We start from the raw sequence: 14,617 nt of genomic DNA, 5'->3' as shown, positions 1-14,617 counted from the left end.
TAAGACTTATAGGATTCGAGATATAGGTCCAAAAGTAAATGCTTGCGCTGTAGTGCTACCAGCAGGCTGATGCTGATTTCTTACTTGGATGAGTAGTGGTGGGAATTCTGCACCATGTGAGAAAATTTGGTAGATATAAATTTGGTGAGATATAAATTTAAAATATATTTCTGTGTGCAAAAATATGAATCGCACCCCCCAGTGGCCAATTTAAGTGAGACTGCATTGGTTACTAGTGGGTCACTACCTGAATTTACCGTTCAAGAATCATGACAATAGCTCAGTAGTAACCCTGTCAAATGCTTGCTGTTCTTAATAAGGTACAGTCAGGTCCATAAATATTGGGACAGTGACACAGTTTTGGTAATTTTGCCTCTGTACACCACCACAGTGGATTTGAAATGAAGCAGTCAAGATGTGACTGAAGCGTAGACTTTCAGCTTTAATTCAAGGGGTTTAACAAAAATATTGCATTAACCGTTTAGGAATTACAGCCATTTTTTACAGAGTTCCTCCATTTTCACAGGCTCAAAAGTAATGGGACAAACTAATATAATCATAAATATTAGGATTATTTTTATTACTTGGAGGTAAATCCTTTGCAGTCAATGACTACCTGAAGTGTGGACCCCATGGACATCACCAAATGCTGAGTTTCCTCCCTTGAGATGATTTGCCAGGTCTTTACTGCAGCCATCTTCAGTTGCTGCTTGTTTGTGGGTCATTCTGCCTTCAGATTTGTCTTCAGTAAGTGAAAAGCAGCTCAGTTGGGTTGAGGTCAGGTGACTGACTCAGCCATTTAAGAACATTTAATTTCCAAGCTCTTGGGCTGCTTTCACAGTATGTTTTGGGTTGTTATCCATCTGTACTGTGAAGCGCTGTCCTATCAGTTTTGCAGCATTTGACTGAATCTGAGCAGAAAGTATAGCTCTGTACACTTCAGAATTCATCCTGCTACTTCTATCAACAGTCACATTATCAATAAACCTCAGTGACCCAGTTCCATTGGCAGCCAAACATGCCCATGCCATAACACTGCCTCCACATGTTTGACGGATGATGTGGTATGCTTTGGATCATGAGCCCTTCCTTTCCTTCTCCATACTTTTCTCTTCCCATCATTCTGGTACAAGTTAATCTTGCATCAGAACTGGTCAGGCTTTTTTTAGAGGTTTTTTTTAAAAAAAAGTCTAATCTGGCCTTTGTGTTCTTGAGTGTTACCAGCGGTGTGCATCTTGAGGTAAACCATCTGTATTTACATTCATGAAGGTGGCTCTTGATTGTAGACTTTGACAATGATAGGCCTACCTCCTCCAGAGTGTTCCTGACTTGGCTAGATGTTGTGAAGGGGTTGTTCTTCAATAAGAAAAGAATTCTGCAATCATCCACTTTAGTTGTTTTCTGTGGTCTCCCAGGCCTTTTGGTGTTGCTGAGCTCACCAGTGCATTCCTTCTTTTTAAGAATGTACCAAATTGTTGATTTGGCCCTCCTAAAGTTTCTGCTATCTCTCTGATAGGTCTGTTTTGGTTTTTCAGCCTAATGATGGCCTCCTTCACTTGCATCAACACCTCTTTGGATGGCATATTGAGAGTTCCCATGAACAGCTACCAAATGCAAATTCAACACTTGGAATCACCTACAGACCTTTTATCTCCTTAATTTATCATGATATAAGGAGGAAACAGGCCACAGCTGGCCGTTAAACTGCTTATCAGTCAATTGTCCCATTACTTTTGAGCCTGTGAAAATGGAGGAACTCTGTAAAAAATGGCTGTAATTCCTAAACGGTTAATGCAATATTTTTGTTAAACCCCTTGAATTAAAGCTGAAAGTCTACGCTTCAGTCACATCTTGACTGCTTCATTTCAAATCCACTGTGGTGGTGTACAGAGGCAAAATTACCAAAACTGTGTCACTGTCCCAATATTTATGGACCTGACTGTAGATGTGTGTGTGTAAATGTGTGTGCACGCGCACGTATATAAGTATGCATATGTACACCGGTCAGCCATAACAATCAAACCACCTGCCTAATATTGTGCGGACTACACAAGACCTCTGAAGGTGTACTGGCACCAAGACGTTAGCAGCAGATCCTTTAAGTCCTTTAAGTTGTAAGGTGGGGCCTCTAAGGATTGAACTTGTTTGGCCAGCACATCCCACATATACTCTATCAGATTGAGATCTGAATTTGGAGAATTTGGAGGCCAAGTCAACACCTCGAACTCTGTCATGTTCCTCAAAGCATTCCCGAATAATCAGGCTCCAACTGATTACAAGTGGCGTCTGTATATTAGGTTTGAGATGCCAGTCATGTTAATTCTGTTTCAGTTTGTTATGGGGTTCTGCCCCTTTTAGAGGTCTGCCAATCATCATAAAGAGAAGCCGTGCATCCAAGCAGGGCCAACAGTGTGCACTGTCCAATAAACATTTGTGATTCCCCCCCATTGCAAAACTTACTGATTTAGTTACTGGTCCCTTATTACAGAGTGCTAATGCGAGCACACACATTATCTGTTGATAAGTTGTTTTTGCATCCACACCCAGCTTACAAAAGCAAGTGCATGTTAGTAAGTTTCTTAGTTTCTCAAATCAGAGTAAACAGCAGAATCATATCAGGGTAGCCTTGTTTAACTATAACTTTGACCATGAACATCAATTGCTTGTTCCTTCTACTCTCCTTCAGGCCCAGTTGGTAGTTCTGTCCGCGCAGATTGACTGGTCTGAGAATGTGGAGACAGCTCTGACAACCATTGCTGGTAGCGACAATATGGCTCCTCTGCAGGCTGTGCTGACAAATGTGGAAGCCACACTAAACCTGCTGGCTGATACAGTGCTGATGGAGCAGCCTCCTATCCGCAGGAAGAAGCTGGAGCATCTAGTGAGAATGTTTGAAGGCTTACACGTTTTCCTCTTACACAACGATAATGCTCTTTTCTTTGGAATACAAAGTCATCTAATACACATTGGTATAAGGCTGCTTGTTAGTGAAGTTAACTGTTTCTGTGTATAGATCACAGAGCTTGTGCACCAACGGGACGTGACTAGAACCCTCATCAAGAACAAGATCGACAACTCCAAGTCCTTTGAGTGGCTGAGCCAGATGCGCTTCTACTTTGACCCCAAGCAGACTGACGTGCTGCAGCAGCTCTCTATTCAGATGGCAAATGCCAAGTTCAACTATGGCTTTGAGTACTTGGGTGTGCAGGAGAAGCTGGTGCAGACCCCTCTCACAGACAGGTGTTACCTCACTATGACTCAGGCTCTGGAGGCTCGTTTGGGAGGATCTCCCTTTGGTTAGTCCAACAGATAAGCCCCCCCCCTTTTTTTTTCTTTTTTCTTTTTTCATTGCATAAATGAAGTTGGGCACTTTAACGTTTTGTGCAGGTGCAACTTGATGCAGCAGTATTTCTGATGTCTGATGAAGTGATATGTCTTTGAATATTTGGCATTGATTGAATTATTTTTGGACATACTTCTTGACATTTTCTCTGCTGTCCGCCAGGTCCTGCAGGGACAGGAAAGACAGAGTCCGTCAAGGCTCTTGGCCACCAACTTGGACGCTTTGTCCTCGTGTTCAACTGTGACGAGACCTTCGATTTCCAGGTATGTACTTTGATTCTAGCCAAAATGGCTAGAACCAAAAAAACCAAAACATATACGATTCAATTATCGGTTGCTTTAAGTGTAGCCAAACTGGCTGTCCTAAATTGTTATACAGTTGTGCTAAATCTGTGCCATTACAGGATTTATGTCTGCTTAAAGAACTACAAAGCCCTAAAGCCTAATCTCTAGAAATTAAACAAGTGTTCTGCAATTATGCTGGCATAAAGAATATCATAAATGACAGGAGTCTTCAGTTATATTTGATCCGAGACTGGATTCACACTGTTAGGGCCAGGCCATCCCACCAAACTCACATCACACACTAAAACAGACACTCCCTCCATTCATACTCCTATCTCTTAACACTGTCTGCTTCAAATTACATACATGTTAACAATGGTAATAAAAATGGTGGAAGAAAAATATATATATATATATATATATATATATATATATATATATATATATATATATATATATATATATATATAATTGGTCTAAACATATTGCCCACCGTTTCACATTTAGTCATGGAAAAGATGTGGCAGAAAAAAAACAAGCCAAGGGTAGCATGGTTAAAGTACACTTATGTTTACATGTTGGAGTACTGTTGCTAGTTATTTTTTGCACAAAACTTCTCATTTAAATTTAAAGATCTCATTTAAAACTGAAGTGCGCTTTTCAGTACCAGTTCTCCATTCTCGCTCCTTGCTAGTTTTCTGAAACTTGGCCTAACATCACTCCCCTTTTTAAGTCTAATAGCTGATGTTAGCAGTGTTTCTGGCTGTTCGCATGTGAATGTTTTCACTGTATAATCCTGCTATTATGATGCACGCAAGTTACCGTGAGAATATGTGTATGTACTTCATTTCAGTAGTTCTCGATAGTGGAAGAGTATTCAATCTTGTACTCTTTTTAGATTCTACATTATTTTTAAAGTAGCTGGAAATGGGTAATGGGTTGGGGCCAGAGGACATTTGCTTTGGCCCATGGGCTGCCATTTGATGATTGCTGAATATATGGAATGCTAAAATGACATGATCCACTTGTATTTATGCCTTCTTGGTCACAATGTTTTGGCCTTTCAATGTCAGATAATGTCTGCTGTTTTGTCTGTCCTGTCAGGCCATGGGCCGTATCTTTGTCGGTCTGTGTCAGGTTGGTGCCTGGGGTTGCTTTGACGAGTTTAACCGACTGGAGGAGAGGATGCTGTCTGCTGTTTCCCAGCAGGTTCAGTACATCCAGGTGGCTCTGAGGGAGCACAGCAACCCCAACCGTGACCGCAGTATGTACTTTAGAACTTACTTGCTGAACTTCATAAAAACAGTATACAAGAAGTGTACATATTTTTGCTTTAAATACACACTACCCTAGTCTGATGATGATTTATTGTTCTTGATTTTATTATTATTTAGTGTTGCTGAAGCAACGCACTAATTGTTCCCCAATTTTATTATTAGGGCCCAAGCACATAGTGCTTGGAACCCTGTTGTTTTTAATGGGCTTCTTTTCCTTCTCCTCCTCCTCCTCCTTTAAAACTGATCATGCAGACCAAACCATAGGTCCTGCTGTAAGTCATACAGTGAAAATATTTTTGCTACTTATTCCTTGGGTTCAAGAACCTCAAGAGCCTCAAGAACAATTTAGCTCCACCCACTTAGATATTTTAGTCATTTGCATAATATGCAAATGACCTACTTCTGAGAACTTGTCCTAGGATTTTTTCCTATTATCACAATTTTGGTGTCAAACTACTCAGCAGAGTGCCTGGGTCCTCCAGCAGCTTTTATCAATATAGTTTAATTACTTTTGGCTGGTATACTTTCTACGATCCTTAATTATATATAAAAAAAATTCTTTTTCAGACTAGTCCTAGGCAGTCCATCTCATCAGAATAACATATGAATTCTAGCAAACAGAGTTTGCTGACAAAACCATACTAAAATAATTTTGATTGACCAAACTGTCTGCCCGCTACAAGCCAGTGAATTTTAGGCCATTGCATGTATGTGCTTAAAGAGTCCTGTCTTCTGAATGCAAAGTCATATTTCTATTAACATTACAAAACATAGTCAGTAGGACACTCTCTGGCCATCCCTCAAATTTCATAATTGGCCCATAGGTGCTATAACTAAAAAAATGCATGCATCCACTCAGCTGTTCAATATATGAAGATGAAATTTGCTGTGGTTTTTATTGGGTAAAAGTAATAACTTGAAATAAAGTTATTTTTCTAATTAATGTGTCTGGATAAGAAATATAGTCTACTAAAATTGCATACTCAGAAAATGGCAGACTTTTGGACCCTGTACCTGTGTGTGTGTGTGTGTGTGTGTGTGTGTGTGTGTGTGTGTGTGTGTGTGAACAAATTACCCATCTTTATTACCCAAACTTTATCTTAGTGTGATTGTTAAATAGACAGGCATCTAAAACTGCAGATCCATTAGCATGTGTGTGTTTGGTCAAGATGCACTCCATCTTACAGGTTTTAGTGGGGGATGAGATTAGATTCAAAAAGCTGTTTCTCAGGCAGTCAAGCATGCAGTGAAGCTAAAATCTGTTGTACTACGTATTTGTGCTAATTTCTAAAAAGATTTTTATTGTTGAGAAGGTAACTGGCCATCAGCCAGTCACAATGCAGCATACGCTACAGGGTTTTGGCATTAAGCTACTGTCATAAAATTTTAATAGTATGTTCATCTGTGGTTAGTTTAGTGTTCTATGCAACTTGAGAAATGGCTACCTGTGGTGTGGTCTGCACATTGTGCACTCGTGCTTTACTCAGGGAAGTAAAGAGATAAGCGCAAGCATTTACATTTTGTCCTGTATCTCAGGAATCGCAAGCGCAACACGCAAAATTCTTTTTTTCTTCCTTTTTTTCAAATTCCTTTGCTTCTGCTGTATTCAGCTAGACCCCGCCCACTAATTTCCACCATGATGGATTTTTTTTTTTGTGCTAATTTGCATAATATGCCAAATCTACTTTTGTGAACTAGTCCTAGGATATTGAGTGACCTTAATATACCTGGTGTCAAACTATTCAAGATAGTGTGACCCTCAATAATTATCAGAAACATTTTTGACATTTGTAAACAATATGGACACCACAAGTCAATCAGTTCTAATGAGGAGGAGGATAATTTACTCAAGGAGAGGTAACTCATAAATGCTGGTGTCCAGAAGAAACTTGAAAGGCATATACAAGATAAGATTGAGGTCATTTGCAAATTACAGGGTGTGGCCATGCATAGGTTGCCATTGAATCATTTTGCTCCGCGCACTCCAATTTTCACTTTTGCAAATTACTCTGACAATTTTTATGGGATTGTCACATATTTGGTGTCAAAATACTCAGGAAGGTATGAAACTTAATTTGCTATAATACTTTGCTAAGACTGCTTGAACCCTGCAGATCGCCGCTTGCAGCTATGTTTATGTTGGCTTGAAAGAGGCAACGTTCTGTTCTTATGCTTCTTAAGCTGCTGCTTCTTCTCTCTCCAAATTTCTTCCTTCTTTTAACGGGTCACAATTTTTGTTGTGGTGCCACGAAAATTCGGCAGGATCATAGATCCTGTAGGGGAATATTGTGCTTGTGCTTTTGGGAAGGATTGGAATTACGGTTGCAGAGTAGCAATATTCTGAAGATTTGTTTTTAAATATTAAACTATTTTTTAAATTATAGAAATATTTAAAAAATTTATTCACAAACATACTCAATCATTATGAAGAACTTGAGTTTATATTACGTATTTTTGTTTGTTTTACATTTTTCACTTTTTTTTAAAAAATTAAATTTACCCTTTCTTCAAATAAGTTTACTTATTAGATTTTTAGCCTTTTAATGTTTAGTTTTTTAAAATTTTAAATATATATTATTTAAATATATATTAAATATATTTTAAAAATGTTTTATAAACCTTTTAGCCTTTTATCTGGCAATATGAAGTTACAAGTATTCTGTTAAAAAAACGAGCAACACCCTAGGAACCAGCCGAGTTTCCATAGCAACTGACTAGCTACCACATTGCAAACAGCTGGGATCATATTGACACCACCTACAAACACCATAACAGCCACCTAGCACCTAAGCCTAAGCCACCTAGGGCTTTTAACCTACAGCCACCAAACTTTAACAATTTACCCAATTTGTATCCAGTTAGGTCGTTTGTGCTTTACTTTTCCACATACCTTTTATCTGTCTTTTTACATCCCTTTTTCCCCCTATTCACATGAATGGGATTTTATTTAAACTTCTCTAATTCATTCAATTCTCAAGTTACAACCACCAAAATTCACATGGTCAAAACTGGGTCAAGCCTAGTCGAGCCTAGATGGCGTCCAGTAATGTCTATGTACAGTTTTGTACTGGATGGATTTTCCCCTGGTCTCCCTTATATGAAGACTACCCACATTACACAAAATGTCCAGCCACTCATTGTCATTAATATTAATCCCCAAATCCATATTGTTTTAAAAATAAATAAATAAAGTGTCTGGAGTTAACATTGAGCATTTATTTGTAACCCATATAAGCTGTCTGAGCTTCACATGGTAACTTAGGAGAGGCATACACAGGGTATATACCCATGGTTTTAACATTTAAACCTTTACATATAAACTTTTAGTCAATGCTGCTACCACTTTGCCTGCTAACTGCCAAAACCCCCAAAAATAAATTTCCCCCAAATATAGTTGCTCCTTGACTGCTAATTTATCAAAACTCCTTCACTTATAAAACTCCTTCCGAGTTTCAGTCTGATAACTCTGATCAACTCTCTATTTTCCCATTTAATCTCATTAATTTTTTATCGCAACCATAATGTGCACTTATATATATATATATATATATATATATATATATATATATATATATATATATATATATATATATATATATATATATAATTTTTTTTTTTTTTTTGCTTTGCTTTTTTTTGCACAAAACTTTTTTTTTTTTTTTTAAATTTATTTATGTATTTATTTATTTGTTTTTTTAAAGTATTGTCCATTACTTTAACAAGAACAAACTATTTTACCTTTTAGCCTTTTTAGCATTTTAACCTCTTTTAACCTAAATCTTTCTATCCATCCTTGTCTCTTTCCCTCATTTATTTTAATGGGAGAAAGTTAGTTTGGGTGATGTCATCACTACCACAACTCTACCATTGTGAATAAATTTTCTGAATTCACTGTATGAACTCTGTTCACCATCTTAAAAACAATCAAATCATTTCAAAATATATTTTTTGTGTTACAAGCGTTTGTTTGACACTAGGGCAAGTTTCGCATTCAAAATTTCCATCGGCCAAGGCACCATCGGCCTTGCATTCTACAAAATGATGTGTTTTGAAACAGTTATTACACTAACCATGTTGGTGAATATTGTTGTTGACTTTTGCGTGTTTGTCTGAAGTGACAAAACTCAACCTGCTGTTTCTGAAAGACACCCAGTAATAATACACAAACTGACTGACTGACTCAGTTAAGAGTTCTGGAATGTCACAAAGGGTCAATCTCTCTCTCTCTCACTCACTCACTCACTCACACACACACACAAACACACACACACACACACACACACACACACGGTGCAAGTGTGTGGGCCTGTACTTTGACACAGACAGGCACTTCTCCTCAAAATTAATTTGGCCTTTTAATTCATGTTCATTAATACCACTATGCCTGCTAATTGCCACAAAACCCAAAAATAAAGAACACCCTGAAGTGTAGTAGCCCCAAACTGCTATATACACCCAAGCTCCAAAAAAAAAAAACCTCTGAATGCCCCCAACCCAAAAAATAAATATTCTGACGTCTAATTTCCCCAAAGCCAAAAGATAAATGTCCCCCCTAACTTCTTATTGCCCCAGCACCAAAAAGTAAGTACCCTGTGATCTCTATTTGCCCCAAACTCAAATGTAAATAACTTCCTGCCTGCTAATTTACCTAAAACTATATATATATATATATATATATATATATATATATATATATATATATATATATATATATATATATATATATATATACACATACACACCAGTGACGCCTAAAATAAATACACCTCTAAATTGTAATTTCCCTAATCCCACATATAAATACCCACATATATGTGTGTATATGTAACAACTGGCCAAATTGGAAGATGTGCATCACACTTGCATTTTGTGCAGGATCTGCACAAGTTAATTGTTTTTATTTCAGGCACACCAGTCACCACTGAGCTGCTGAACAAACAAGTGAAAGTGAGCCCCGAAATGGCCATCTTTATCACCATGAACCCTGGCTATGCTGGCCGCTCTAATTTGCCTGACAACCTGAAGAAGCTTTTCCGCAGTCTGGCTATGACCAAACCTGACCGACAGCTCATTGCCCAGGTCATGCTCTACTCACAAGGCTTTCGTACTGCCGAGACCCTTGCCAAGAAGATCGTCCCCTTTTTCAAGTACTGTAATATTCAATATTTTGATATTTGATTATAACTCAAACCTTGAGATGTTCAACATGATCTGGTTATTTACCTGCTGATCAGGTAGCCTACGTAAATGTTGAAACTAAACTGTGTTTTTAGGAATTCTAAAACTAATTATTTTTGCATTTTGTTGATAAGCTGCAAATTTGTCCTTTAATGTATTACACCCTTCCATCTCATGTAGAGCATGTATATTTTTATCAGGCTGTGTGATGAGCAGCTTTCCTCTCAGTCTCACTACGACTTTGGCTTACGAGCTCTGAAGAGTGTGCTGATCAGTGCTGGAAATGTGAAGAGAGAGCGCATCCAGAAGATCAAGCGGGAGAAGGGCGAGCGCGGTGAGGATGTGGACGAGAATGAGATCGCAGAGAACCTTCCTGAGCAGGAGGTAATGAGAGAATTGTTAGACCATTCACTAGGACAGAACTTCTGTCTCACAGTATCTTAGATTTATAAAAGCATATACAGTATTTGGTGCAAAAACTCTCAGTGAAGTTGAAATGAAACTGAAGCAATGTGTGACTGTCAGTCACACAGAAAATTTTTACCTATTTGATGGCGTGTTTACTTGTATTTTGGGTGCTTAAACTCAAGTCTAACACTCTCCTGGGCAGATACTGATTCAAAGTGTGTGTGAGACAATGGTGCCCAAGCTGGTGGCAGAAGACATCCCTCTGCTCTTCAGCCTGCTCTCAGATGTCTTTCCAGGTGTGCAGTACATGCGTGGAGAGATGACTGCTCTCAGGGAGGAGCTCAAGAAGGTCTGCTCCGAGATGTATCTTATGTATGGAGATGGTGATGATGTTGGCAGCATGTGGGTGGAAAAGGTAAATAAACTCAAGTATTTAAGCATTTTGATAGCATATTTGATAACATAATTATCAAAGTCTCACATACGTAATTCTTTTCCTGCTTCTTCCATAAAGGCTTATATTTGTGTGTCCTCAACTGGGCTTTGTCTTTTATTAAAGAACCTATTGTTTATCTTTAATTGGAATCTCCTACCATGCCTATAGAATCTAAAGATTTATATCTATTTATATTGAATAGCATCGGGCTCATACTTTACATTTTCTGTTTCCAGGTTCTTCAGCTATACCAAATCACCCAGATCAATCATGGCCTGATGATGGTGGGTCCATCAGGCAGTGGGAAGACTATGGCTTGGCGTGTGCTGCTCAAAGCATTGGAGAGGTTAGAGGGTGTTGAGGGAGTGGCGCACATCATTGATCCCAAAGCCATAAGCAAAGATCACCTCTATGGAACGCTGGACCCCAACACCCGTGAATGGACAGATGGGCTCTTCACACACGTGCTCAGAAAGTAAGTTCATCTCAACACCCCAAAAGGTGGATTGAATTTGTTAATTTGGAGAAGCGAGTTTTGTGAGAAGTGGGTTTTTTTTTTTTTTTTTGGAAGGAATACTATGTGATGCTTACCTTAAAAGTTTGATATTAATACGGATGGTTTTGTTTTATTTCAGAATCATTGATAATGTGCGTGGGGAATTGCAGAAAAGGCAGTGGATCATTTTTGATGGTGATGTAGATCCTGAGTGGGTGGAGAACCTGAACTCTGTGCTGGATGACAACAAGCTACTGACGCTGCCCAATGGAGAACGTCTCAGCCTGCCTCCCAATGTACACAACTCTGCTTTACCTACAGTACAATAAAAAAAAATGATAATTTGAAATACCAATTGATTTACCTAAACTAGCATTCTTAATATAAACTATCTGCTTTACAGTCTGTTGAACAGTGTTTCAGGTGGAGTGTTTCTTGTTTCTGTGTAGGTGCGCGTCATGTTTGAGGTACAGGACCTGAAGTATGCCACACTGGCCACTGTGTCCCGTTGTGGCATGGTGTGGTTCAGTGAGGATGTGCTCAGCACAGACATGATCTTCAGCAACTTCCTGTCCCGTCTGCGCAGCATTGCCTTGGATGAAGGTGAGGACGAGGCTCAGCGTATGCGCAAAGTTACTGAGGATGAAGGAGAGGAGGCTGCCTCCCCGATGCTACAGGTAATCGAACATTCCTTCATTGAGGTTAGGCTTCTTAGCGACTGTTTTCAGCTGTAAGCCAGAGCCACCTCTTTTGTATTAAATATACATTGGAATTTGACCACTTTTGCGTCAGTGGTGCTTCTGACTTTTTAATCCACAGATCCAGAGAGATGTGGCAGCCATCCTGCAGCCTTACTTCACTTCCACAGGGCTTGTGATTAAGGCCCTTGAACATGCCTCTAAAATGGAGCACATAATGGACTTTACACGTCTGCGCTGCTTGGGTTCCCTTTTCTCCATGTTGCACCAGGCCTGCCGCAATATAGCTCTCTACAACAACAACCATCCTGACTTTCCTATGCCTGTTGACCAGCTGGAAAAGTACATACAGGTCAGTGTTTTTAAATCAGGCACACAGGTTCAGCAGTGCATTTGGAGATTATGTTTACTGCATGAGACAGATCAAGGTTACAGTACAGAAGTGGCTAGGTTGCAACTAGAGCTTTAGCTTTACCTGAGAGAAGCTGAGCCTACGATGAACTCATTACTTTTTTTTTTTTTTCCTTTTTCTAACACTATACAGAAATATCTGATCTATGCTGTCCTGTGGTCCTTCTCTGGCGATGGCAAATTGAAGATGAGGGCAGAGCTTGGAGAATACATTCGTCGCATCACCACTGTGGCTCTCCCATCTGCACCTAATGTGCCTATCATCGATTATGAGGTGAAGATATTCTGAACTTTTTGTTTTTGGCACAGTGTGTTAACGAGGTTATATGTCAACTGCCTTATAACCTTGATGAGCACCGAGCAAATGAATTATCATGCTGGAATACTAATCCTGTTAAGTATTTTTTTATAATTGTTTTTGGCCCTAAGTATGTAAAAATTTTCATTGTTGCTGATAACTATTATAAAATTACTTTCTATTTTAATGTAGTCAAATATTAAGCAGACACCAATAGTTTTAGGTAAGTAGGGCTTTACAGATACAGCCTTGAACACCAGTCTTAAAATAATACAAATATAAAATTAAACAACTTTTAAAACAAGTAATTGCATGGATTTTCACATGTATGCTGTCTGACGGCTTCTTAGTGAAACAACTAATATGGTTCTGTCATCAAGAGATGATGCACCAACCATCCATAAGCACTTAATTACACCAGAGTGACAAACTGTATCTGAGTTATTTTTTCACTGTGATTTCTATTGATTCTATTGTGTGTGTGTGTGGGACATTAGTGTTGGCAGATATCATCAGCCAACCCATAATAGTTAGGCCCTAATTTGTCACCTGTTTTCTAACTTGAAATGAAAGTGTTGTTAGAAATACAGCAGATTTACCACCCTGTGTTAACTTTCTTCTCCCAGGTGTCCATCACAGGTGAGTGGCAGTCATGGCAAGGCAAGGTGCCTCAGATTGAGGTGGAAACTCACAAGGTGGCTGCGCCAGATGTGGTGGTACCTACTTTGGACACTGTGCGGCATGAGGCTCTGCTCTACACCTGGCTGGCTGAGCACAAGCCTCTGGTGTTGTGTGGCCCTCCTGGATCAGGAAAAACCATGACTCTGTTTAGTGCCCTCCGTGCCCTTCCTGACATGGAGGTTGGTGCTACTTTAACATCCTGACAGCATATAAACAGGCATGAATTTCAAAGGATCACAGTACGGCTGTAACAGTTAAAATCAGAAACAAAATCAACAACACTGACATAGATTGACAATGTTTGTTTAAACAACAATAGCACTCTATATAGCAGAAATATATATCTCAATTTCAGTAGAATGGCATACACTACGTAAAGTGGGAACAAAGTCGCACATGCAAAACAGGACAAATTTAGATTGCATTTATGAATTGCCTATGGCTACAAATTTGGGGAAAATGTGAAGATAATAATTTGATAACAATAGCCTCATGCTAAATCTAAAATTAATCTGGGGAGGAGCAGAATATGTCTCTTTTCTCGGGTTCATGCCTCTCAGTGCGTTTTCATAGAGTCAGTCAATTTTATTTATGTAATTTCACTTCCACAGGTTGTAGGGTTGAACTTCTCCAGTGCCACCACCCCAGAGCTGCTGCTGAAGACCTTTGATCACTATTGCGAATACCGCCGCACACCCAATGGCGTTGTGCTAGCCCCTGTACAACTGGGCAAGTGGCTGGTGCTATTCTGTGATGAAATAAATCTGCCTGATATGGACAAGTACGGCACACAGAGAGTCATTTCCTTCATTAGACAGGTATGTGGTTGAGCTACACCTGTAGTTTTGTTCATCAGTATTTTGGGCTGCACCACAGTTCTTTGTTCTTATTTTCCGCATGTGCGTTGTAGATGGTGGAACATGGCGGCTTCTATCGCACCTCTGATCAGACCTGGGTAAAACTGGAGAGGATCCAGTTTGTGGGTGCCTGTAACCCTCCGACAGATCCTGGCAGAAAACCTCTTTCTCACAGGTTTGTCTCTCACTGATTTAGTTAAGTTGAAATACAAAAAAAATGTATACCAGACACTACATGGAGATGGATAAT

General features: G+C 39.2%; 1 protein-coding gene across 2 annotated transcripts in view; it reads left to right on the top strand.

Moving 5' to 3' along the window:
• The window catches only part of dync1h1 (dynein, cytoplasmic 1, heavy chain 1), a 62,358-nt gene that overhangs the window by 16,383 nt on the left and 31,358 nt on the right, over positions 1–14,617 (top strand). For both annotated transcript variants that reach the window (XM_026919087.3, XM_026919088.3), the window contains exons 26-40: positions 2,687–2,881; positions 3,014–3,296; positions 3,506–3,606; positions 4,732–4,891; positions 9,811–10,051; positions 10,283–10,466; positions 10,693–10,905; positions 11,163–11,401; positions 11,562–11,718; positions 11,872–12,099; positions 12,242–12,472; positions 12,665–12,805; positions 13,456–13,689; positions 14,122–14,328; positions 14,421–14,542. In XM_026919087.3, the coding sequence (XP_026774888.2) occupies positions 2,687–2,881; positions 3,014–3,296; positions 3,506–3,606; positions 4,732–4,891; positions 9,811–10,051; positions 10,283–10,466; positions 10,693–10,905; positions 11,163–11,401; positions 11,562–11,718; positions 11,872–12,099; positions 12,242–12,472; positions 12,665–12,805; positions 13,456–13,689; positions 14,122–14,328; positions 14,421–14,542 (2,936 nt within the window). The remainder of the gene's footprint in view (positions 1–2,686; positions 2,882–3,013; positions 3,297–3,505; positions 3,607–4,731; positions 4,892–9,810; positions 10,052–10,282; positions 10,467–10,692; positions 10,906–11,162; positions 11,402–11,561; positions 11,719–11,871; positions 12,100–12,241; positions 12,473–12,664; positions 12,806–13,455; positions 13,690–14,121; positions 14,329–14,420; positions 14,543–14,617) is intronic.

Source organism: Pangasianodon hypophthalmus, chromosome 10 (genome assembly GCF_027358585.1).
Source record: "Pangasianodon hypophthalmus isolate fPanHyp1 chromosome 10, fPanHyp1.pri, whole genome shotgun sequence".
NCBI classification, from domain to species: domain Eukaryota; kingdom Metazoa; phylum Chordata; class Actinopteri; order Siluriformes; family Pangasiidae; genus Pangasianodon; species Pangasianodon hypophthalmus.
This window is presented reverse-complemented; position numbering and strand designations above follow the sequence as displayed.